This window comes from Lepidochelys kempii, chromosome 9, assembly GCF_965140265.1.
Source record: "Lepidochelys kempii isolate rLepKem1 chromosome 9, rLepKem1.hap2, whole genome shotgun sequence".
Classification (NCBI taxonomy): Eukaryota; Metazoa; Chordata; order Testudines; family Cheloniidae; genus Lepidochelys; species Lepidochelys kempii.
In genome coordinates, this window is record NC_133264.1 from 22,241,151 (window position 1) to 22,267,296 (window position 26,146).

Sequence of the window (26,146 nt, forward strand, 5' to 3'; positions counted from 1 at the left end):
GAATACTGGTAAGGGAGAATTATAGTCTGTCATACGTTGCAGTGAAGCTGACCACTTGAATTCCCTCTGTTCTCACTCCAAAGCCACTTGATTGGCATCTGCCTATCTCAACACTGAAGTCCTTTGCACTATTTCTTTGTTCTTCTCTCAGGAGAGAGGAAAGAAGAAATGGTGCTGTTGGTCTCCATGCTCAATCTTTCTCTTTGTCTTCTCTTAAAGAGTGGTTGAACAGAAGACATTACCTTGGAGACATAACCTTGTTTCTTCTCTCCACTTTTTTCCTGGCAGTATAAGAAAGGCCTTGCAGGCAGTGGAGTAGACATCATGCAGCTCTGTAGTGGTAGCATTTTTGGGCAAGAGGCACAGGTGCTCCTTCTCTTCCTTTATGCTGCTTTATATTTATTTTTCTTTCAGACTTTCAAGATACTCATCAAGCCTTGGTGCTCCTGCAGCGTAACAGACTATGCTCTTAATGGATTAATGACCTTGTAGGAAATTAACCTCTGTAATGCTATACACTTAAATAAAATAGTTCTGGGACTAAGACAAACATAACAGGAATTTAGAAAAATCCAGTTGTTGAACAGTAATAATTTATGTCACTTTTTTTTTAGTGGATCATCAGTTTCTTTTAATGTAGCATGATTCCTCCTATATGGATCTATCTGGCATAAACAATCGTTTTCTGTTTGTATTTTAGACAGAGATCACCGAAATTGCACTTGATCAGAAGGGAATTACAAATGAAAGGAAAATTGTTTTTATTGATAAAAACAGAGATCTTTATATTACTTCTGTGAAGAGATTTGGGAAAGAACAGAAAATTATCAAAATTGGTAAGAATCAAGCCAAAATTACATTAATCTACATTCTGGCAGCACACATATTTTATCTACAACAAGAGTGTTGAAAGCTCTATTATTTGATTAATTTAAAAATTCACTTGAAAGAACACTGGGGAATATGTTGTAGGGTACAATCTTGCTGTGGCTACTTGGGATGGATAAAATGAACTAATGTCAATTCCATTTCTAACTTCTGTGGTATTCAGCCACACTGAATAAACACATTAACTGGGTATTTTTTTATTATGCTCAGAAGTTAAATGGGTAAGTTTTTGACATTTAAACTGTCATGACTACATTTCAGAATGAAGAGCTCAAAGAGAATTATGAGAGAAACCCACATGTCCCCTAGAGCTGTTGTGTATATATGTTGTCTGACTGCAGATTCTGATAGCACTTGATTCAGAAGGTTTTCTTCACAACCTCCAGCACTAGAAACATAATATTGTTAAATAAAAAGTGAAGTTCTGGAGAAAGTGATGTGGTTCATCCAATAACCGCCCAAGCTGTATTATGGTCACTCATATTCATTTTGAACCTTGCCCTCCAAAATACAGTGTATGAACTGCCTCTGTAGTTTGTGCAGAAACAGTTAAAGAATAGACACTGCTTCCAGACTTGTGAATGTTTTGGTTAACAACAGTTGACAGTTAAGGCAATAAACAAAACTGAGCTATTTTGGCTCCATATATGTTAGAAATGGGAATATAAATGTCAGAAAAACACAGAATAGGGAAAATTACTTACGATAATTAAAGTTTTTAAGAATAAATTTCAACTCATGCAGTAATAAAAATAAAACCTGCTTTTTTAAAATAGGTTTCAGAGTAGCAACCGTGTTAGTCTGTATCCGCAAAAAGAAAAGGAGTACTTGTGGCACCTTAGAGACTAACAAATTTATTTGAGCATAAGCTTTCATGAGCTACAGCTCACTTCATTGGAATCTCACGAAAGCTCATGCTCACGAAAGCTTATGCTCAAATAAATTTGTTAGTCTCTGAGGTTCCACAAGTACTCCTTTTTTAAAGTAATTGTTGATGACCTGTTAAGGGTAGCAGAATTCCAAGTATGTTTACATTGTTTGTGTTTATTGTGTATGTGCAAATACGTAATATTTGTTTATCTTTAAATTAAGGAACAATGGCACACACTTTGGCTTGGAATGACACATCCAACATACTTTGTGGACTCCAAGATACACGTTTTACAGTCTGGTACTATCCCAATACAGTTTATGTAGATAAAGATCTCCTGCCAAAAACACTGTATGAAAAAGATGCAAGGTAATAATATTTTTACTCAGAATAATATTACTGGATTTTTTTAAATACTGTGTTGAATTTTTCACTCAAATAATTCTTTACAAAGAAGGGTGTTAATTTAGCCACTTGAAATAGATGACAGCTGCTACCTTCAGAATTCCTGCTACATCACTATTTCTAGATTAGAAAAGGTTTAACCATAAGTGTTAGCCATTCAAGGTGTACTATAAAGCTTTTTAAAAATGAATAAATGATAGCTGTTTGAGGCAGAACACTTAAGCACCTGAAAAGGGATGGACTTAACCATGTGCTTTAAAGTGCCTATGCACATTGGGTTCATAGTGCTAATTACTGTGGGAAACCCATTGCCTTCATTTGAACTACTCACAATAATCAGTGTTTGCAGGATCAGGCCCTTGGATCATAAATCAGTAACCAAATACGCTTTTTCAAAAACCTATCTATATGTATAGTTCTTTTAACATTCATGGTTCTCCATAACAGTGCTAAACTTCAGCATCAGCATGATAAACAAGGCCCTAAATGCCATATATTATTTAATAGAACAGGACATATGAAGGGTTCTGGAGCATCTAGTCTGCCTCAGATTTTCCCTGACCTCCTATAAAATGTATTTAAAATTTTCCAGCTTTGTGCCTTATTCATCAAAAATTGCTTTGTATTGGTGGGTTCTAATAAATAATCCTAATAAATAAATCACTTCTTTAGAAACTTCTATTCAAGCTTCTCAAAATGTTTTATAAACAATGATATATTTAACCTTACAACACCCTATTAATTCTCCCATATGAAGAGAAAAGTAGCACATATCTTCATTTTACAAATGGGAGAATTGAGACACAGTGGCATTAAGTAATTTGCCCAAAGTCATAATGTATCAGTGGCAAAGCCAGAAATAAAACCCAAGTCTCTTTACTCCTGGTGCTATGCTCTTAGCATTATATAATGTTCCTCCCCTTTTAATAAATAATTCAATTAGGTAAAAAGATTAGTTTTTTTGAAATTACTTCCAATATTTTGATCCAAGTTCATTCTAGATAACAACTGAAAATATTGTAACCACCCTCACTGCAGGGTATCACTGCAAATAGTGTGATACACCAGTGCCCTTCAGATGTTTGGTACGATGAGCTCAAAAGCAAGCACAGTAGGTGCTCCAACCACTAGCCTATAAAAACTCTAGCCCTAAGTGGGTTCCTGTCAAACACTCACATATGTTAGGTAACTGTGGTTCCTTTATTTGACAATTATATGAAGGATAAACTGACAGTTTCTAATTCAGCCTAATATACATATATTGAGATAAGAGTCTTGCTGGGAACCCTGCACACTGTTGTCCTGGTTTTAGACTGCGGCTTTGTGACCTCCTGCAGGTATTGCTGGTCCCTTTAAAGAGAGTATGGCTCTGCCCAAGTCTTAGCCTTCCTGTACGATCCCAGGCTGCTTGCTTCCCAGCCTTCTCTCCTTGGTCAGCTACTAGGCTGTTGTCTCTGGCATGCTGCTCTTGCTTTCACTCAACCTCCAGATTTCTTGATTCTAGTCCTTTCTGAGCTCTGATTGTATTTCTTTCCTATGCTGGAGGGATTATGGAATCCTTTACAGGCTGCATTTTGAATTGGGTAACACATTACTGAGCTAGTAGATTCATTACAATATATTCTGCCCAGAACTAAATTAAAAGACAAACTACTTTTTTTCTAGGGTGCAATCACCTAAATACAAAAGCTCAAATTTTAATCAGACTTTTCTTTAAAAACATATTGCCTTTATTGTTTTAAAAAATATAGTAGTGAATTGGTATGTTACAACATTTCTGTATTGTCAATGAAAAATATCAAACTGTTTATATTTTCTCTGGATCGTTCATAGTTACCTAAGTAGAACTTTGGGGTTTCAAGTCATTTTCTGCAGTCTCTGGGGCTAGCTCTACAAAATAATAAAAAACAATCCACTAAGGAGAACAGTTCACTGTTTTTCTCTTCTTACAATAATCCTTGATATACAATCACTCTCACTCTCTCCAAAGTACTTTTCATTTCATAATTAACCTTTAAGACTCAGTACAGCCCAGAGCTTTTTATCCACATTTGTATGTTCAATTTCAACAGTTAAATGTGCAAATCGGGCGTTTTTGCAAATACCCAAATTGTATTTACACTTGCAGTGCTTGCACATGACAGTGTACACGTGTAATTTTGCGTCCAGATATTATATTCTGACGTTTAAAAATCTGAAAAGTTGTTTTAGATTTAAACTCCCATTGTACATATCTATTTAGTTGAATTTACAATGACTATTTAAATGTTTCTTTTCTGTTTGAAAACAAAGTTAAGAAAAATGTATCAATAACTCTTACCTAATTTGAAAATCACTAATAGCTTTAAACTCCAACCATTATTTTCAATGAGGAAAAAAGTTAACGTGCTTTATTTGACTTTCTTTCAATAGCGAATATAGCAAAAATCCCCAGATAGTACGTTTTGTGGGAAATCAAGTAACGATCAGAAGAGCTGATGGCTCACTTATTCATCTTAATATATCACCTTATCCAGCTATTCTTCATGAGTATGTTAGCAGTTCAAAGTGGGAAGATGCAGTCAGATTGTGTCGCTTTGTTAAGGTAATTTTTAATACTCTACAGTATTCTCATAAATTACATTTGTTGCCATTGTTTATATTTTCAAGCAATATGTAGTAATAGTAATTATATATGTAAATATTCTAAACTATTTTCTTTCTTCAAGCTGTTGCTTTACCTTATAGTTTTTTCTTCTTATTTTAAGGCTGATCCAGAAAACACTTACACATGTGATTAATTTTACTGAAGCAAATAGTGCAAATGACTTCATTGGGACTATTCACAAAAGTGGAGCTAATAATGAGCATAAATGTTGTCTGGACTAGACCCTTACATAGCCAATTTTGTAAAAATGTTCTGTTCCATATATAGTTACCTACAATCTTCGTTAAAAAACATTTCTTCCCTTTCATTTTCTTTTTCCTCACATTCTTTCTGATAATTTAGACAACAGCAGCAGATGAGGTGAGTATAGTAGTATACTTTTTAAAAAAGGAATTTTTCCTCCCCCATTAACACATATAAAGGAATTTTATCTTCTTATATATGGTTATCATGATTTATAAACAAAACTGTATCTTAAAAATGTTTTCTCTATTTTCTATATTATTTGAATTGAGTGGTCAATATACATATTGAGCTAATTTGGGATATATTGTAATGTTTATATTGAGTTGTTTCCCTTATCTGAAGGTGGATAAAAATGTTTTTATTCCAGTATTTGGCAGTTGGGAATTGGCATTTATGATTTCAAATGTAACACTGACAGAAATTACACTGTGTAATTTCAGTGCAACAATTCTTAAGAGACTGACTCTTATTTGCATCTTTTTGTAATTTTTTAAAAATACCGGGAAAGCGCGCACACACATATACCATCTATATTGAGTGGTAATACTGTATGTATAAGGTCCTTTCCATGGAAGTATAGTTATTGCTTCCAAGTCAGAGAGGTTTTTGGTATTTATAACTTTTCATGGTTGTTTACTATCTTCAGGGCTGGATTGCATTCAATGACTTTAGGGTACTGAAAAGATAAATTGGTTAAAAGTTGCAAAGATCTTTCCTTCCTACCTTCTCTGGCTACCATCCCCTTCTCACCTTCCTATTCATTTTCGTCAATCTTTCCTCAGCTGCCCTTACCTACCTACAGATGAGCAAGACAAGGTGGATAAGGTAATATTGTTTATTGGTGAAAGAGACAAGCTTTGGAGCTTACACAGCTTGAAGAAGAACTCTGTGTAAGCTCGAAAACTTTTCTTTCACCAACAGAAGTTGGTCCAATAAAATATATTACCTCACCTACCTTGTGTCTCTAATATCCTGGAACCAACACAGCTACAACAACACTATATACCAGAGATGAGCAAGGTTTTTCTACTAAGAATGGCAGGAATATAGGGTTTTTTTGTTTACATTGTGTTTCGAAACTTGAATTGAGGGAGGATCTGGGGTCTTTTGACAAACAATGTGATCAAAAATACCCCACAGCTCTTCTTTGATTGTTTGCTCATGGCCATTCCAATGTATGTGTGCATGCGCTGCGTGCATCATTGCCAGAAGTTTTTCCCCTAGTTGTATTCAGGGGGTCGACTCTGGTGCCCCTTGGAGTGGCACCCTCATGGTATAGCATATAGGCACCTGCTGACCTGCCACCCCCTCAGTTCCTTCTTACTAGGAATGTAAAATCCTTAACGGTTAACTGGTAAGCATTAGTCTTACCAGTTAACCGACCCTAATGGTTAAACCCCAGCCCCAGGGCCAGCCAGAGCAGCCTCAGCTCCAGGCCAGCTGGCCAGAGCAGCCCCAGCCGCACCGGCCTGCTGACTGCAGTCCTAGGCAGGCTGGCCGGCCGGCCAGAGCAGCCCCAGCCCCTCTCCTTTTAATCGGTTAATTAAACAACATAATTTTAATTGTTTAAATGGTTAACCTTTTAAACGCATATTTACATCCCTACTTCTCATCACCTGTGACGGTTGCTGGAACGCTGTTTGTCTCTTGCTTTACAAGTGATACTCTTTAGTGGTTCTTTATCCTGTAAATAGACTGTAAATCATTAGAATTAGAATAAGTTACCTAGTAGTTAGATAGCTTAGAGTAGTTAGTAAGACCTCGCTCTAAGGGGCTAGCCCACCCGGGACTCTGTGGCATTCCTTGGTCCCAAGGCTTCAAACAGTGTGCGGCGATCCACAAACCAATACTGGTAAGTGACCCACATGACAGCTGTCTAAAGTGCTTGGGCGAGGGCCACATTCAGGAATGGTGCCAGATTTGTAAGAACTTTAAGCCCAGGACAAAAAAGGAGAGAGATAACAGACTCAAATGCCTTCTCATAGAGGCAGCACTTCACCCATCATCGGAGTGGCAGCCCGAATCGGCACTGGGTACGTTGTTGGTCAGGAGTGCCCTGGTTTCCTTAAGAGAGGCACAGCATGGTTCGAGATCCGCGACACCGATGAAGGACACTACCACCTGGCATCGACACACCTTCTGGCTAGCAACCAGTAACCAGCAAAAGTAACCACCAGCCACTGAAAAAGAAACCAAAGAAGTCAGACTGGGGCCCTGTCCACAAAGATATAAGGCCACGGAGAGAGTGAGACTCCTGGCTGGGCCACTCTCAGACATCCATAGCACAATGAGCACCAGTGACTCCAGCCTTGGGATGAGGTCCATTGAGCCCATTGCCCATGGACTCCCTGCCTAGGGAAAGCCACAGAGGGGATACATGACACCAGAGCCATATGAGGCAGCGAGAAGCCTCCATGCCCTTCCAGTGTTGCCATGTCTCCCAAGTCATGGACTCTTAGGGACAGCTCTGGCATCACATGACCTCTCGGCAGGTGCCAGTTCTGGGCAAGCCAGCAATAAGGGCGTGGCACCATCCTTCATCACATTCTCCCTCATGGCAGAACTCAGTTCCTGCCCTGGTGGACATACTACCGCCCTCGGGGCTGTCAAGAGTGGCCCTGCCTTTCAATGAGGCCCTCTTGCAGCCCATAAGAGCTCTGTGGCAAATCCCTGCACCTCTCCAGCTCACAGCGAAGCAGTGGAAAGTAAGTACTTTGTACCCCCCAAGGAGTATGAGTATCTCTACACCCATCCCCCATCAGATCTCTAGTCGTTGTGGCTGCTAATGAACGACAGAGACAGGCAAAAAGAGCCATCACCCAAGTCAAAAGAGGCCAAGAAACTGGATTTATTAGGCAGGAAGGTGTATTCTATAGGGGGCCTCCAACTGAGAATATCAAACCATCCTAGGTCACTGATTTTAATTCCTGGTCAGCCATGATTAAATTTAAGGAACTCCTACCATCAGAGTCCAGAACTGAATTCATGGCCCTTGTAGAGGAGGGTAAGGCAATGGCCAAAGCATCCCTCCAGGTGGTCTTGGGTGCAGCGGCTGCAGCTGCCCAAGCCATGGCCACAGCAGTAGTCATGAGGCGGAGCTCTTGGCTTCAGTCCTCTGGACTACCTCACAAAGTCTAACAAACTGTCCAGGACCTACTATTGGAGGGGAATTCTCTTTTCTTAGGTCAAGGTTTATGTTTGTTTTTTAAGTAAATAAAGGAAAGGTGTAGGAAGGATGGTAGGTCCTGATCATGCAAAGTCTTAGAATAACTTCACACGCTTTACTGAACTTAGTGAGACTATTTAGGTTTGTAAAATTACATGCAGAAGTATTTGTACAAAAGGGCTGAGTGTTAAGTTTGGACAATATCTAATGTGTGTGCATGCTGCGTTTTAATCAGGTTGCACTCTCAGAACGCTTCTAAGGGCCTGTCCACGCTATTATAAAAGGCGTATTTTAAAAGGTATTCGAGAACATGTTGTGATTAACATGTTAAAAACTCAACTTCCTCCTAGGCTTTACCTGGACCAGCTAACGTATTAAAAATTATATTTGCCATGTCTAAACTAGTGTGTTAAAAATGTATTAATGAACACATGTGAGCTAACATGTTTTAAATATATATCTTTTTATATTACCAGTGTGATCAGACTCTAAGAGTGAAATGAAAGGAGAGATAAGAGGAAAGATCAAAATGAGTCAGAATGTTAGGATTTTCTTCAACTTTTTTCCTGATTATATTTCTGTTGACTCTTTAATAAAACTACAATCATGAAATTGAAATAAAGGAATTATTACAAATAGTTTTTTTAAAAATTAGCAGCCTTTTCTGAAAATCCACTAAAATACCATAGGAACAAATAGAAAAGAGAACTTTTTAAAACTATTTTCTTTTCATTGATTTGTTCATCTATTTGTTTTGCTATCACGTAGTTTTTTATTTCTCCTTCATTTACATATCGCAGTGTTTCCCAAACTTGGGACGCCGCTTATGCAGGGAAAGCCCCTGGCGGTCCCGGCTGGTTTGTTTACCTGCCACGTCCTCAAGTTCGGCCGATCGCGGCTCCCACTGGCCGCGGTTCACTGCTCCAGGCCAATGGGGGCTGCAGGAAGTGGTGCGGGCTGAGGGACGTGCTGGCCACCGCTTCCCACAGCCCCCAATGGCCAGACACAGCGAACCACAGCCAGTGGGAGCCGCGATCAGCCGAACCTGCGGATGCGGTAGGTAAACAAACCAGCCCGGCCCGCCAGGGGCTTTCCCTGAACAAGCAGCGTCCCAAGTTGGGAAACACTGACATACGTGATCAGAGTAGCCAGTATTGATATATTTATATATTCACCATTATTGAGAAATAACAGTACAGTGATTAGGCATATCTCTAAACTGTAGCTCAAAGTCACTGTTAGCAGATCATAGTAAAGGAATTTTCATACTGCATAGTTATTGAGAAGTAACCATACAGTGATTATGATATTAAGATACACACACATGCACATACAACTAGACTGTAGGGATCTGCACAACTGAGATAAATTGTACAGTTGTGTATCAGTACATCATTTTCAGTAGCTGAACAGCATCCCTGCACTCTGGCTGAGAAAAAGTGCATTTTCATATAATATAAAATTAAAGATGTTTTAGTATTTTTATTTTGTCTTATTTTTAGGATCAAACAATGTGGGCATGCTTAGCTGCTATGGCAGTTGCTAATAAGGATATGACAACAGCAGAAATAGCCTATGCATCAATCGGTGATGTAAGTAGATGAGATTTAACTATTTTTTAACAAATGATTGCAATGCTAATTTTATTAGAGTATTTGTCTAGTTAAACCATCACACTTTGTTTTAACAGATTGACAAAGTTCAGTACATCAATTCTATCAAAGAACTTCCATCAAAAGAATCAAGAATGGCTCATATACTGCTGTTCAGTGGAAATATACAAGATGCTGAAATGCTGCTTCTTCAAGCTGGCCTTATTTATCAAGCTATTCAAGTCAACATTAGCCTTTATAATTGGGATAGGTAATATTTCTCTCAACATACTATAGCTGCTACCATTAATAATCTTACTAAGATTAAGTTTTAAATTTTTAGAGAATTAGACACTTAATTGACTAATCTATTAACCATAGTTGCTTGGACCCTGAGAAACATTGAATTAAATCATATATCATGATGATATACAAAAGAAATAAAATCACTGAAATGTTAGGATACATATGTATCAGTGCTATATTTACAGTGTTATGTCAGCGTTTCCAGGCACTGCCCTATGATATTGGTTTCCATACACCCAGAGACACTTTTCATGACTTTAGACACACAGAGTTACGTGCACTCAGCAAATTAAAACTGTTTTGACATATCTTCGTGCTTAAAGTAGTTACACAACCATACTGACTGACATCATTATATCACTGGGAGAAAATGAGTTGTGAATTTTTGTTTTTAAATAAAGAATTCAACTTTCTGTCACATGTATGCGCAGCAGTGTAAATCTCATCCCAGCATTGTTTGGGGTCTCTGTGTCCCAAGAGATCCTGCAGGAGCTGCTGCTGCCACCAGGAGAGAAGATTCTGGTTCTACAGGATGCTTCACCTCCCTCTCTAATGGATGGATGGGGGTGAGCAGAGAATCTGCAAGGGTGGGGAAAGTTCCCAAGTCCCCATCTTACTGCAGAAAGTTCTTGTTACTAGCAGTGAAGAAGGGTAATGGCAGGTGGCTTCTTTTAAATCTGCTTGCCTGCCTCCCTTACTGATTAGAGAGACAAGGTGGGTGAAGTGATATCTTTTATTGGACCAATTTCTGTTGGTAAGAGACAAGCTTTCGAGCCACACAGCGCTCTTCTTCAGGTCTGGAAAAGGTACTTCCAGCATCACAGCAAAGTGCAAGATGGAACAGATGGTTTAGCATACGTAGTTACATATTGTAAGGGAACATTCAAGGTAGAGCCACCTTGCAAATTGCGGTGACACTGGGTATACCTTTCCCATACCTGAAGCAGAGCTGTGTGGCTCGAAAACTTGTCTCTCTCACCAAGAGAAAGTGGTTGAATAAAAGATATTGTCTTTATAATATGGGTACAGCTACACTCCCCTACTGATTGTCTGCCACCTCCCACATCCTCAACTTTCCCAATTCTGAAAGTTCTTCTCCCACTGTCTGAGTGTTCCAAAGTAAGCAAAAGGATGGTGCTCAAAAAATGTCTCTCTTCCCACAACAGGATTTGGGGAATAGGTTAGGAAGAACTCCCCCACTAGCATGGAAGCCATCTTCCCCAACCATGACAAAAATATGTTTAGGCCCCTTTACTATTAATTGGGTAGAAGCCCTCAATCTGCCCTCACCATGGCTGATCGTGGGTTCAAAATTAGAGGTCCCTTTAAAAATGTGGCACTTCATGTCCCTGTAGAGAGAAAATTGGACCTCTCTGTATGCCGACTTTTCCACTATAACAAATTTAGAAAAAATGCTTACTCAGCTCCAAGTTCAGATTCTCATGCCACATCTGTTCAGCATCCAAATAATCATTTGAAAGTTAGAGATAAATAGTGTGGTTATGCTCAAGTAAAGTAGAAGTAGTACTTCCTCAATGTAATGGAGAAAATTTGCCTTCCTTACAGCTTTAGATTTAGGTAGCATCATAAAGTACTAATAGTCTAAATATTGCTTCAAACATGTATTATTGGTTATGGCTGCTTAAAGTAATAAATATAGCTGGTTGCATCTGTCTATTAAAATAATATGTAAACACAGCATTAGGATAATTCCTGTAATTCTCTTTCTGATTCATCATTTAACACTGTTATTTTTAACAGGGATAAAGTTCAGATACTATCAACTGCTTAATTTGATTCCTAATACATAGCCCTGTTTGATGTCAACTTTAATTTCAGTTTAGTATTGTGCATTCTGAGTACTTAAATGAAGATAAACTAAGAAACTAGTAAACCACCTTTCAATCTGAATTATGTTTTCTTTCGGAAATGTACTTTTTGGGGAAAACTCAAACAATTAAAGTATGTTGCCCAATGGGCTTCATTAATGCTAAGAATTACGTGTAAATTAATTTAGAAACTTTATTTTTTCTGGCAAGCACATATCGATCTGTGTTTTGCTGATGTTGCCAAGAATGTCTCACCTGGAAAACAATGAATAAAACATTCTAAGATTTTTAAATTGAATTTTATATCATTCCAAAGAAAACAAATATAAACATAGACATATCATAATAATGCAATATTTTTAGGGTGTTCTAAAAGTGGTCATTTGCATGTGCTATATGTGTTCAAGTAGATGCTCTCCAAGAGCCCAGAGATTGACAGATAATTTAGTTGGTGTTGGTCCTGCTTTGAGCAGGGGATTGGACTAGATGACCTCCTGAGGTCTCTTCCAACCCTAATATTCTATGATTCTATGATTTTTTTTAATTCATAGCTATAATAATTTCACTAAAAGTTAATTTTTTTACCCTTTCTTACTGACAGTAATATAGACAAAAGTAAAAGAGAGTGTGTTTTTTCAATTACTTAAAAAAATGCTATTGTCACATTTCTATAATGTGATTAGGTTGTCAACAGAAAAATGTTAATTTATATATCATAACATACATCACAAAGTGGATAGGGTATGAGGAAAAATTGGTTACTCTCACCCTGCTATGATTAACACTAATGAAAAATTGCTTGGCAACTTGCATCAGGAAGATCAAAATCACTGTACAGATCTCTTTTTGTAAAACCTAAGTAATTATAATTGTGTTAGTATTTTTTTTTCAGCATGATAAGCTCATTTTTCTTTTATTCCAGAGCACTGGAACTAGCAGTGAAGCACAAAACACATGTTGACACAGTTTTGGGTTATCGACAAAAGTTCCTGGAGGACTTTGGTAAAAAAGAAACCAATAAGCGATTTTTGCAGTATGCAGAAGGTGTAAGTATTCTGTGGAAACTCAGTCCTACATTTTCAGGTGGTCAGCCTGCATTTTGTGGTCAGAATTTGTACAAAAAAAACTGCTCCCACATTTTTGCTTCAATTCAGCTGTGGATGTAAATCTTGGTTGTTACACACCTGTTTATCTGACTGCAAGTACAAATTAATAGCTTGATGTGGAACTAGTAACATTTGTGAATTCAATGTATTTGGAGGCATAAAATAAGTCTGCATAAATTTTGCATCCTGAAAACATGCAGGGGCTTTTATTTTGGGCTACAAATTTTGTACATAAACAGGGAGTTGGGTTGAAAATGTCCCTTTTAATGTCCTCAGTAACACATTGTATGAATATTAATAGTAACAGTCAGTAAGGTTATTCAGAAGAAAATTCAGAGCCAATCATGAGCTATTATACTGTATATTATACATACACATATAATATATTTCATAGGCATACAGTTTCATAGAATACTAATCATTCTAATTTTAGTTCAGAACAAAAATATCAACTGATTTGATTAATTGTGTAGTATTTGATAGTTTTTTAAGGCCAGGAAGAGGAAACATTATGATCAAAAACTTGCTGGAAGTGTAAAGTGGGTAACCAAGTCACAAATCCACACAATTTGGGCTAAATCAATTTTTGCCTTTATTTATAAATTTTCAGACAGAATTATTGTCATCAATAGTGTATGAACATATATTTATGCTGACAATAAACAGATAAGTTGGAACACGTAGGGGCCCAAATTATTGAGTTGCAGGGTACCAGGAAGCCTTCTCTAATTCATGATGCTCATGTCAGCCTCTGATCCCTGGTTTGGTCTTTCAGGTCTCAGTCCTTAAGTTTCTGGTCCAATATTTCTTTGATTTGGATCTTGTTCACTTTGATTCCTGTACATTTCCATGTTACAGATTTATTAGCTTTTCTCCAATCAGCATTAAGCATTGTCAAACATAATCTGTACAATATGCACATGCAGCTTCAGTTCTTCAAGTGCTTGCACATGTCCATTCCCGTATAGGTGTGTGCGTGCCCCGAGCATCATTGCTGGAAATTTTTCCCCTAGCAGTGTCCGTTGGGTTGGCTCTAGCACTCTAGGATGCCACACGCACATGGCGCCAGTATAAAGGACGCTACCAACACTGTTCCCCTTCAGTTCCTTCTTATTGCCCAGGACAGTTGGTTGGAATCCTTCATTGCTTAGGCAATTCTTTCCTAGTGTTCTTTCATACCAGTTGGTGTAAATAGTTGTAATAGTTAGTACTTAGAGTAATTTTTAGTAGTTTTAGGTTTTAGATAGCTCAGATGCCTCCACACTTAACTTGTGGGGTTGTCTGCCTTCCCAGTGCCAGGGTATGCCTTGGTCGCCGGGTTTCAAGCCCTGTGCTGCCTGCAGTAAGCCTATGTCTCTGAGCGGCTTCCACTCGAGCTGTCTCAAGTGCCTGGGGGAAGCATATAGGTAAGACCATTGCCAAATCTGCAGAGACTTCAGGCCCTGGACCAAGAGGCCTGACTGAAGGTCCTCCCAATGGAGGCAGCCTTAAGACCAGCTTCAGAGCCATGCTCGGACGCAGCACCAAACACCTCAACTTTGGCGTGGAGCGCTCCTCTATCTATCCGGGACTCTCGGCACTGATCACCCTCCCCGGTGCTTAAGAAGAAGCACCGAAAGGACACCAGGTCTCTGTTGCTGAAATCTAAGGGAGACAGGGGGAGAGTGAGATCCGTGCCAAATCACTCGTCTACCCCAGCACCACAACATCAGGTGCCAGCAACTCCAGTGCCACAACAATCTCCTTGGACACCTACAAAGGAACAAGCTCAGAGTAGACAACGCACCATCCAGTTTGTGGTGCTGTCAACTCCCGAGGCAATCGCAGTGGTCAGGGACCTTCTCAGCGGTCAGGGACCTTCTCAGCCTACAGTGGGTCAAGAATCGGCACCACCAGTGCCACCGAGAGGCAGGAAGCAACCCCTGAACCTCACCTGGTGCTGTGACCACTTTCTACAGAGAAGCCCCCGTTATCAGCCACAAGATTGCCTCGTCTACCATCTCTGGCACCGAGCGGCATGGCTCCTCCCTGGTCTCTGCACCACATCTTGGAGTCTTCATTGGACTTGGAGGTTGGGTCATATTTCCCTCTTCTACATAACCAACATCATGGCTGCCCAGGTGTCCATTCCATACTACGTCACTGTCTTCCGCGGTACCACCAGGCACATGGCCACAGGGTCCATGGGATATGCTGATGTTACAGTGACCCTTTTGGAACCTTTGGGGGTTTCCCCTTCCTCATGGCACCCCCTCAAGACACTCATACTCCATTGTTTCAGAGGTGAGAGCGCCCCTGGCACTGCGCAGGGAGACTCCGGATCCAGATTTTGATACTGAGCACAGTACCAACCTCAGGGGGAAGCCCATTGGGCCCTGGTGGACGCCAAGGAACCTACGGAGGCCCTGCAGCCTGTCCTATCCTCTCCATATGAGGCACTAGTGACACCAGGGTTCTCCCCTCTACAGGACAACCACAATGCTTTCCAGGACTTGTTAAAGTGGGTAGCCTCAATTTGGGTGTCCAAGCAGAAATGGTCAAGGGGATTGTGCATGGCCTCCTGGACATGGCCTCCAGTGGGACCTTCTAGAGTGTCCATAACTCTGCATGATGCCATCATGACCGATCAAGGCACTGTGGCAGACCCCGTCTCTCTCCCTCCGACCACAAAGCGCACAGAGCACAAGTATTCTGTACCAGCCAACGGGTACGAATTCCTTTTTTCTCACCCTCCCCCAGGATCCCTGGTTTTTGCAGCCACCAATGAGAGTGACCACCAGGGACAGACAGCTCTTATGCTAAGGCAAAGTAACCAAAAAGCTGGACCTATTCGGACAGAAGTCACATTCCACAGGCGGCCTTCAATTTCGCATAGCAAACCAGCAAGCCTTGCTGCGTCACTATGATTTTAATACATGGGAGTCCATGACGAAATTCAAGGACCTTCTCCCACAGGACTACGTACAGGAGTTTCCATCCCTTGTCAAGGAAGGGGAAACTGTGGCACATGCCTCCCTGCAGGCAGCTCTGGATGCCGCTGATTCTGCAGCCAAATCAGTGGCCACTGTGGTGACAATGTGGAGGAGTTCGTGGTTGCAGTCCTCGGGGCTACCTAACGAGGTGCAACAAATGATTCAGGACCTCCTGTTCGAGGGAACATTGTTTTTTTTGGGAGCAAACGAACAGCAGGCTGCACAGCCTCAAGGACTCAAAAGCAACTTTGAAATCTCTGGGACTGTACATGCCAGCAGGGTCAAGAAAGCAGTATAGGCTACAACAGTATAGGCTACTTCTATCAGCCTCGTAGGCAGAACCAACATAGGAGGAAAAATAGGGGGGTTAAATGCAGACGTCCTCCCCTGTCCTCATCAGCAGGTTCCATTCAATCCAGACCCAGACACTCGGGATCATCAAAACGCTCGTTTTGACAAGATGCTCGAGGTCGGCACTGTATTCCCCCTGCATCAGATCCAGCTACCCCCTTATTTTCCAGCTGCCTTTCCCACGTCTTGGATTCCTGGATTCAGATCATGTCGGACTGTGTCCTCAACACAATAGAACTGGGTTGCACCATCCAATTTCTATCTACCCCTCCTTCCCACCTCCCACTTCCTGTCCCTCTTAAGGGACCCTTCTCATGAGCATCTGTGTGAACAAGGAGTCCAATCCCTCTTTCAGGTGGGAGCCAGCTCACAGGACTGGGAAGGGGTTTTACTCCTGTTACTGCCTAATCCCAAAAGCCAAGAGTGGCTTAGACCCATTTTAGACCTGTGCCGTCTCAACTGATACACCAAGAATTTAAATTTCCACATGGTCTCCTTGGCCTCCATCATCCCCTTGCTGGATCCAGGTGACTGGTATGCTGCCCTTAATCTAAAGGACACTTACTTCCACATCTCAATCTTCCACAGCCACAAATGCTTCCTAAGGTTTGAAGGGAACCAAGCCCATACCAGTTCATGGTGCTCCCGTTCGGCCTGAGCTGTCCTGTGAGACTTCACCAAATGCATGGCGGTGGTAGCAGCTTTTCTCAGAAAAAAGGGAGTCCATGTCTTTCAGTATCTAGATGACTGGTTAATCAAGGGCTACTCCTGAGCTCAGGTCAAAGCTGACATCCATCTCAATCAGTCGACATGCAACACATTGGGCCTTTTTCTGAATGCTTAGAAGTCCACTTTTATCCCAGTCCAAAGGATAGAGTTCATTGGTGCGGTTCTCGATTCCATGCAAGCAAGAGCTCTATTCCCAGACTACCGGTTCAGCTCAATTACAGCCCTTCTAAGGTCCTTACAAGCTCATCCAATTACAAATGTGTGATAGTATCTGAGCCTCCTGGGCCACATGGCATCATGCACATATGTAGTGCAACATGCAAGCTATGTCTCAGACCTCCCCAACCCTGGCTAACCACCGTATATTCCCCCACTCGCCATCACCTAGATTCAGTGTGCACAAGTCCAACCCACATTCTCAATTCACGCACCTTGTGGCTGGACAGCCATGTAGTATGGGCAGCAGTACCCTTCTCAAGTCCTTAATGGTGCTTTCCCTAGCATCTGACGCATCAGCCCCCAGCTGGGGAAACCACCTGTGGTCTCTCAGGACCCAGGGCCTTGGTCCCAAGAAGAACTCTCCCTCCATGTCAATATCAGGGAGCTCAGAGCAGTGCGTCTAGCCTGCCAGGCATTTCTACCTCACATGGAGGGCAGGACTGTCTTGGTTCTCATGGAAAATATGACAGCTATGTTCTACATAAACAGAGAGGGAGGCACACGTTCTTCCCTCCTGTGCCAAAAAGCTATCCGCCTCTGGGAACTTTGTATCGCTCATTCCATCAATCTAGCAGCATCATACTTCCCAGGGAACCAGAACCAGCTAGCAGATTGCCTCAGCAGGTTTTTCTCCTTCACCACAAGTGGTCTCTACAATCTTCCAGGACCACAGCTAGCTGCTACTTCCAAATCTTGGCTCTCTCCATCTGATGGATTGGAAGCTCCATTGCTGAACCCAGAGGAGCAGGCATGCTCAGAGCAGGTCTGTGAGGTCCTACTGAGCAGTAGGAAGCCCTCCATCTGAGCCACCTACCTTGCAAAATGGAAGCGATTTTCCATCTTGTGCTCCCAATGATCAGTCCTGCCTTTACAATCGCCTCTACAGCTTATCTTGGAGCACCTGAAACAACCTGGAGCACCTGAAACAACAAGGCCTAGCACTCTCATCAGTCAAGGTCCACCTATTGGCCATTTCTGCCTTCCATCCCAAGGTTGACAACCAATCAGTCTTCTCCTGAGATGGTCATCCGATTTCTCAAAGGCCTGGAAAGAGTGTACCCTCAGGTCAGAGATCCCTCACACACACCCCTGCCCGGGACTTGACCCTCTTCTCTCAAAACTCACAGGGCCCCCATTTGAACTGTTAGTGTCATGCTTATTGTTATACCTTTCTTGGAAAGTGGCCTTTCTGGTAGCCATCACTTCGGCCAGAAGAGTCTCAGAGATCCAGGCCCCCACATCTGAGCCCCCATACATGATCTTTTTTAAGGACAAGATACAGCTGAGGCCACACAATCATTTCTTCCTAAAGTCGTCTCACAGTTCCAATGCAGTCCAGCAATCTTTTTACCGGTATTTTACCCTAAGCTGTATGCAAACAGAGAAGAAAGCATCTCCACTCACAGGATGACTGGACGGCCTTAGCTTTTTACATTCATGGACCAAGCCATTCCGCAGATCTTTGCAACTATTCATAGCGATAGCAGAAAGAATAAAAGGTCTCCCCATCTCTGCACAGAGATTCTCTTCATGGATTTTTATGAGTTCACAAACATCCCACCCCCGGCTATCCTTATGGCTCACTCAACAAGATGCCAAGCCTACTCCGCGGCTTTCCTAGCGCAAGTTCTAATTCAGGAAATCTGCAAGGCAGCAACCTGGTCATCCCTTCACACAGTCATGATGCCATTGTTCAACAGGCTAGAGAGAATGCTGGCTTTGGCCGAGCAGTTTTGCAGTCAGCCTGACCTTGAACTCTGAACCCATCTCCTATACAACTGCTTAGGAGTCTCCTATTTGGAACTGGACATGTGCAAGCGCTCAAAAGAAAAACAGTTACTAACCTTTCCATAACTGTTGTTGTTCAAGATGTGTTGCACATGTCCATTCCAAGACCCATCCTCCGTCCCCTCTTCGGAGGCAGTCAGCAAGAAGAAACTGAAGGGGAATGGGGTTGGCAGGGTCCTTTATACCAGCACCATATGTGCACAGCACCAGAGGGCGCTAGAACCAACCCGAAGGATACTGCTAGGTGGGAAATTTCTGGCAACTGTGCTCAGGGTGCGCACACACATACATGGGAATGGGCATGTGCAATACATCTTGAAGAACAACAGTTATGGAAAGGTTAGTAAACGTTGTTTTATACAAATGTTGCTGTTTACACTATTTTCATGTCATTATGCTTTCATGTCACCTCACTTTTTTCCCCAGTAAAGATACTTTTAGCATTACATTTCTTTATTTATTATACTATTTAACTTTCCTTTTATCTAAAACTTCCAGCATAACAAAACATCACCTTTGTCCTGTCGACAGTAAGCATTATCTACGCGAGTCTGTGTAAGTGAAAAATTGACAAAACACCACCCCTGCCAGGCAAAAGTTAAGCCAAGACCTTGGCACAAGTATTACTTCATCCAAACTTATTCACTAACCATAGTTATAAACTATTGAAATAGAAAAACCCTGTTATCATAACCTTTAGATTTTATTTGAACAGGGAAATTATGGTGGCATTTAATGTCAACATTTTTTTTATCTTCTCCAAATATGGGTTTTCAGGGGACTTTCTACTCTCTAGCATCTTGTTTGTAAATTATTAAAAGGCCGTGTCAGTAATTTTGCTCATTGCATTGTCAAAGTGCTTTCGATTTTAATTTAGTTCAGGATATTTTTTTGTATTTAATTGTTCCCCAACAAGGTAAAAGGTTATTTTTCAAGTTCCTCTACATAATCCCATTGCGTGGGATGCACTGACAGTACAACTTGTACAGTGGAAACTTTAGATAGCAGTGCTGGTGGTGCGCTGTCACAACCCCTTCTGATCCTCCCCTGGATGGTCCTGAATGATCGGAGACCTAGGCTATAGAAGGGGGCATGGCACTCCAGCAATCTCAATTGCTTCCAGCTGCTGCAGCTGACAAATCAGGAACTCCATCTGAGTTCTTGGCCCAGATTTTTTGCTTTGATAGTTCCTACTACACTTTTAGCATAGATTTATCTAGTTTCCTGGTGTAAATAGTTAGCTTTTAGCATTTCAATGGTTAGGTTTTATTTCTTTAATTTTTGAGTAGTTTGTACAACTTCGGTTCCACTATTGAAATCCAGTGGCGGATCCAAAGATCAAGAAACTTGGTTGTAAGAAGTGGGCCCTTGCCCTGCAGTCTTTCTGGCATCAGATGCTCACATAAGATGCCCAGCCTGCCTTGGGTAGGAATGTTGTTCTTCAAGATGCTCAATCTACAGTACTTTCACTCCAAGGATACCGAAAAAGAGGCAGAACAGACTATAAGTGTTACCACTGCAAGACGCTTTGGCAGCCAAGCTCTCTGGATCCAGAACATTTCTTGGATTCATGAGTGAACATAGACCAGATTTGGCCCCTGATACTTCTGGAGAGAATAGGCAGAAGAGACCTCTGCAGAAGATACTGTCTTCTGTTCCAAGCTCCAAGAAACCTGTGGTACCTAAAAAGGATCAAAAACTGTCATATCTGAAACAAAAAGGTAGAGAAAGAACCCCATCAGCGACGGCCTCAGAGCCAGTCCAGGAAAGTGACCCCCTTGGATTTGGGAACTTCAGTGCTGGAAAAAGACTCACTGCTCAAAAAGGCCACTATTAGGAGAGCCAACATGCACTTGAGGGATGTTCCAGGTCAGTCTTCTACAAATCCTAAAATGGCAGATCCGAAATCAAGACCAAAAGATCCTGATCATCTAACAAAGCAGACAGCTCTTATTACGGATACACCAGAACTGCTTCTCTATTTTCAAGCCTCCTTGGCAACTGACCATAACAGTGGTAGCTCAGATCTGTAACCTCAATTTATGTTGGATCTGGAAGAGAGCAATAATGATACAGGAGGCAAACAGGATTTCTTCGGATTCCCCAATACTGTTCCTTCTCCTCCAGAGAAAAGAAAGATGGAAGAGATATATGTCTCACTGCCTGTCCCACCACTTAAGACTCTCTCAGGCTCTCCTAAAAAGATGCTCTTGTCCTTTTTTTATACTGCACCCAAGACCGCTGATCTCTTCTGTACTATTGAGTTCGGATCTGCAGTCAGATGTGGAATCTGAACAACGGAGTCAGTTACCTAACGTGACATCTCATAAGGAAAAGCATGCTGCTACTAGGAGATACTAAGAGCTGAGCATGGATTGCTGGATGGATTAACAGTATCCTTATGGGCTAGGTGGACCTATTGGCCCTTTCCCAGGTATTTCCAGGGACTGGATCACACCTGCTATAGCACAAAACTTTCTCCTACAAGAGCTCCAGGAAGATTTCACTCATCAGATATGAAGCTCTCAGATGTATTTATGTTTCATAAAGAGAGAGAGAGAAATCTCCTACCATTGTAGCAAATGTGCTTTTAGAAGAAGAGCAGCCTTTATTGCCTGAAGAATACCAACAAATGGATGCTGAGCTGGAGGACCATACCTCTCTGGATGAGGATGTAGGGATTACACCTGCTTCTTTCCAGTCAGAGGATTATTTTATGAATTAGTTGACAGAATGGCAGCTACTTTGAAAATTCCATCTGTGACAGTTGAGAAGACTTCTCATCCAATCTTCAGTATTCTTGGTTCACCATCAAAAAATAGAATTATATGCCCAGTTTCGGATGATCTCTAGCAGCCAACAAAAGCAATATGGGCCATGTCTGCTTCTGTTCAGGCAAATGTCAAAAAAGACGGCTAAATTATACCAATTATACATGATTGATTTTAATTTTTTTCACACTCATCTGGCTCCAACTTGTTTGTGGTAGAAGCTGAAGTCCAGGGGTATAAGGATGATGAGATACATTCAATGCTTTCTGATAAAGAAGGCAAGAAAATGGAAATTCTGGGTAGAAAAGTAATTTAATTTGCATCTTTGGGTATAAGAGTGTCACGCTACCAGGCTGTAATGACATGCCACCAATAACATCTTTGGGATAAGATGGCAGTATTTGCAAAATTCCTCCTGGAGGATCAGAGAAAATTAGCCTGTGACCTCCTCTCTGAAGGACAACTTGTTGCAAACTAGGAGAAGTTGATCTCACTACCCACACAAAAGTTCCTCTTCAAAGGGGCAGTTTTGGACACTCAGAAAGACAGAATCCTTCCTGCCAGAAGAAAGAGTCAGTCAACCATAGCCTTACTTTACCAGTTTCCATGTCAAAGAAGCATATTCTCTCTCATACTATTGGGCCTCATAACCACAACTATGTATATAACCTCTTATGCCTGACTCAAAATGAGATCTCTCCAACCCTGGTTGGAAAAGAATTACAAACCAGACATAAAAAGAAAAGGAGGACTTGTGGCACCTTAGAGACTAACAAATTTATTTGAGCATAAGCTTTCGTGGGTAAATACCTCAATTTTTCAGATGCATGGAGTGAAAGTTACAGATGCAGACATAAATATACTGACACATGAAGAGAAGGGAGTTACCTCACAAGTGGAGTGTCATTATCAGTGAATCTTTGTTTTTTAACCAATTCTCCACACACAGTTGTTTTACTGATTGCCTTCTCTTTTTGCCTTTCATGTAATAAGGTATAAGAACATTCAGGTCATGGAACTATCTTAATTCCGTCACGTGACCAGTGACTCTTGAAGAGTAAAAAGAAAAGGAGGACTTGTGTCACTAAGGTGCCACAAGTCCTCCTTTTGTTTTTACTCACAAGAAAGACAAGGCCGTTGCAGAAAAGTTAAATGGATTCTTTGCATCAGTCTACACTGCAGAGGATGTGAGGGAGATTCTCATACCTGAGCCATTCTTTTTAGACTGATTAGATAATTACCCCAATCAGCTTCCTCTGGAGAACTAATGGGCATCTAAGTGGTGATCAGAATGCAGGCTCACCTGTTCACTCCCTGCACTCTGTCACATGTGAACAAGTATACTTGGACTTTAACAGGGTACCTCACCAAAGGCTCTTAAACAAAGTAAGCAGTCATGTAAGAACAAAACAAAGTAAGCAGCTTAAAAGATAGGAAACAAAGGGTAGGAATAAACGGTCAGTTTTCACAGTGGAGAGAGATAAATAGTGGTGTCCCCCAGGGATCCATACTGGGACCAGTGCTGTTCAACGTACTCATAAATTATCTGGGTCGTTCTGGTCAGCACTGCCGACCGGGGCGTTAAAAGTCCGATCAGCGGTACTGCCCATCTAAGGCATGTTGGTGCCTATCTGTTTCAACACCACACTACACCCCGGAAGCAGCCAGCAGCGGAGCCATCTTCTAGGCAGGGGGCGCATGAGTCTCCATGCGCTGTCCCTGCCCCAAGCACTGGCTCTGCACTCTGCTGCAGAGCCTCCTTTGAAATTTTTCTTAAAATGCACACAGTCAATAATGTAGGTGAGTTCAGATATTCATTAATTCATTAGATCAAGATGCTGTAGCCTAGTGTGAAATAGGGAATTGATGTCCTTATTGATAGATGGGCATAAATATATAAAAAGAGTAATTAAAAATGGATGGTCATAGGAGGAGACAAAACAAAATAGAAAGACAGCCCTCAAATTCATACAAGTGCTTGAAAAACCGAGAGAATAGAATAGGATGCTGGTTCTGACAATTTAGGCAAAATCAGTTGAGCTGCATTACAGGCAAACGTGAACAGTGCCAGCTTTGACAGAGGATAAGAAATGGCCAGCAGCCAATTTGAAACTTGTTCCTCTATTCAGTATTCCAGTATTCATAGTTTCACTGAACTAGGACACTGCCACAGGATGATGTTTTTCTGCCACTAAAGAAATGCCAATACAAAACAAGAAACATTTATCATCAAAGCAGAATTCAAGTATTGACAATGTTATTTCTGTTATATCAAATTACTAATGTAGATGCCATCAATTTGTTTGATGGACTTTGGTGTAGTAGAGTTGCTCAATGTACCATGAGCAAGTGGCTGCATTCTGATTTATTTGACAAATAGATTTCATTCATTTTTAAGCTGAAAGATGCCCAGTAGGCTCATCTAAGTTTATTTTCATTGTTGAATATTTTCTCACCAGATATGAGTTTTTAATATTTGTTGAAAAGTATCAAGTTTGTTTCATTTCAAAGGCAGGAACCTCTGATAGCATAATGTTTATTAGATCTTGACTATAGAAGAAAGCCACCAACTGATACACAAATGTAACTTGCGTTAACATTAATGGTAGTTATATTTTTGCATCCAGAGGAGACCTATATAACGACAGAGCAGATCACTTTGTGACTTGTACCTTCATACTGTTGTTCATTGATATGTATTTAATATAATGTTGACACTTACCTACTATCTTTCCTGTTCTTACAGCTGGAAGTTGATTGGGACAAAATCAAGGCCAAAATAGAGATGGAAATTGCTAAAGAAAGAGAACGAGCTGCAGCCACTCCAGCAGTCAGAGCCAGTGTAACTGTACAGCGCTAAATACAGTGCTAATCATATTAAATAGCTGTTTTACTACACATTTGCTGTATCAGTATACCGATAAATCCAGGGATTATCATTTTCCAGGAAGTGGGTTATGGAAGTTAGATCTCTGAAATTAGTTTAGTTTTTGCTGAATGTTGGACAATGGGCAGAACTAGATTCATATGTGTGTAGGCCAGTTATGATCTGTGGGCCCCATCCTGCTTTCCTTACTCATGTGAGGAGTCCCAGTGAAGTCAGTGGAACTACTTGTGTGAGAAAGAGAGCAAGATTGACTTCTGTCTTCCCATTATTTAATTGTTCAACTTTCCATACCCTTTAAAGTAAAAATATGCAATCTTGGATACCTGGATTTAGGCACTGAAATGCATGTTTAAGCACCTAAATAAATTGTCTGATTTTCAGCAACTGTGGGGTACAGATATACAGCACTTCTGAAAAGCAGGCCAATTGGTTAAATACCTTAAGATGCATTTAGGTACCTAACTTTAAGCACCGAACGTGAAAAATGTGGACCTAAGTTTATAAATGGCAAAGGAATGTTTCATTTGCGGTTACAAAGGTTGCTGCATGAGAGCACAGTCCCAGTGCTGAAATATTTTCAAATAATCATATCTGTTATTTCAGATAAATTCAGCACCTAAGATTGGTTACAAACATTGTGTTTCTGTCAATAACAAAAAAAGGGTAGCTGTTGGATAAAAAACTTTTAAATGTTAAATGAATTGTTTCATAATAATCTAAAATACTGTGTAACATGGTTTGAATTTTGTTTGAATTAGCAGAAAGTCATCTTTCTGCAAATATCCAATATATGATTGACAACAGTGTTCTGTGTTTCCTTAGTGGTTAGAATGTCCCATCCATTTAGAAGAAAAAAATTTCATGTTTGCACTAGGTCCAGTTCACTTGATTGTGTATTAGAGTTCGACATATGCCATTTCACCAAAATATTATTTTCTCTCTTTCCTGTTGAAGTAATTGGGGCTGCATGCATATGGATCTGTCTGCATAATCTCTTTGCAATACTGGGACATTAGTCTATTACTGGTTATTGAAGGAGGTTAAAATAATTCTGCGTAACATTTCTTTCACACATGAACACTAAAAATTTTGTGCGTTCTGTGAGAATCTTTATCTAGTTTAATATTTGTTTTGTAAATCATTATGTAGCAAATATCAATTTTCTGCATATTCTATTACATTCTTAATAAAAAATTAAAATCAAATACTCTTTATATCGATTAGATGATGTATCTCATTGATTTTACCATCCCATTAAATAAAAAAGGCAAAATTCTATCTAAGTACCTACAATCCATGTAAAATTTCCAGTCCTTCAAATGTGCTGAGCATCTCCTGCAGAGTGAACCCTTCTATCTTGGGTATGACTTACA

At 40.7% G+C, this 26,146-nt stretch overlaps 1 protein-coding gene across 5 annotated transcripts in view; it reads left to right on the top strand.

Moving 5' to 3' along the window:
• IFT80 (intraflagellar transport 80) overlaps positions 1 to 25,913 on the top strand; it is a 148,567-nt gene extending 122,654 nt beyond the window's left edge. For all 5 annotated transcript variants that reach the window (XM_073359524.1, XM_073359525.1, XM_073359527.1 and 2 more), the window contains 7 exons: positions 701 to 836; positions 1,981 to 2,128; positions 4,577 to 4,748; positions 9,726 to 9,815; positions 9,914 to 10,086; positions 12,873 to 12,996; positions 24,633 to 25,913. In XM_073359524.1, coding sequence (XP_073215625.1) covers positions 701 to 836; positions 1,981 to 2,128; positions 4,577 to 4,748; positions 9,726 to 9,815; positions 9,914 to 10,086; positions 12,873 to 12,996; positions 24,633 to 24,746 — 957 coding nt within the window. In that variant the 3' untranslated portion in view covers positions 24,747 to 25,913. The remainder of the gene's footprint in view (positions 1 to 700; positions 837 to 1,980; positions 2,129 to 4,576; positions 4,749 to 9,725; positions 9,816 to 9,913; positions 10,087 to 12,872; positions 12,997 to 24,632) is intronic.
• Positions 25,914 to 26,146: the final 233 nt, after the last annotated feature.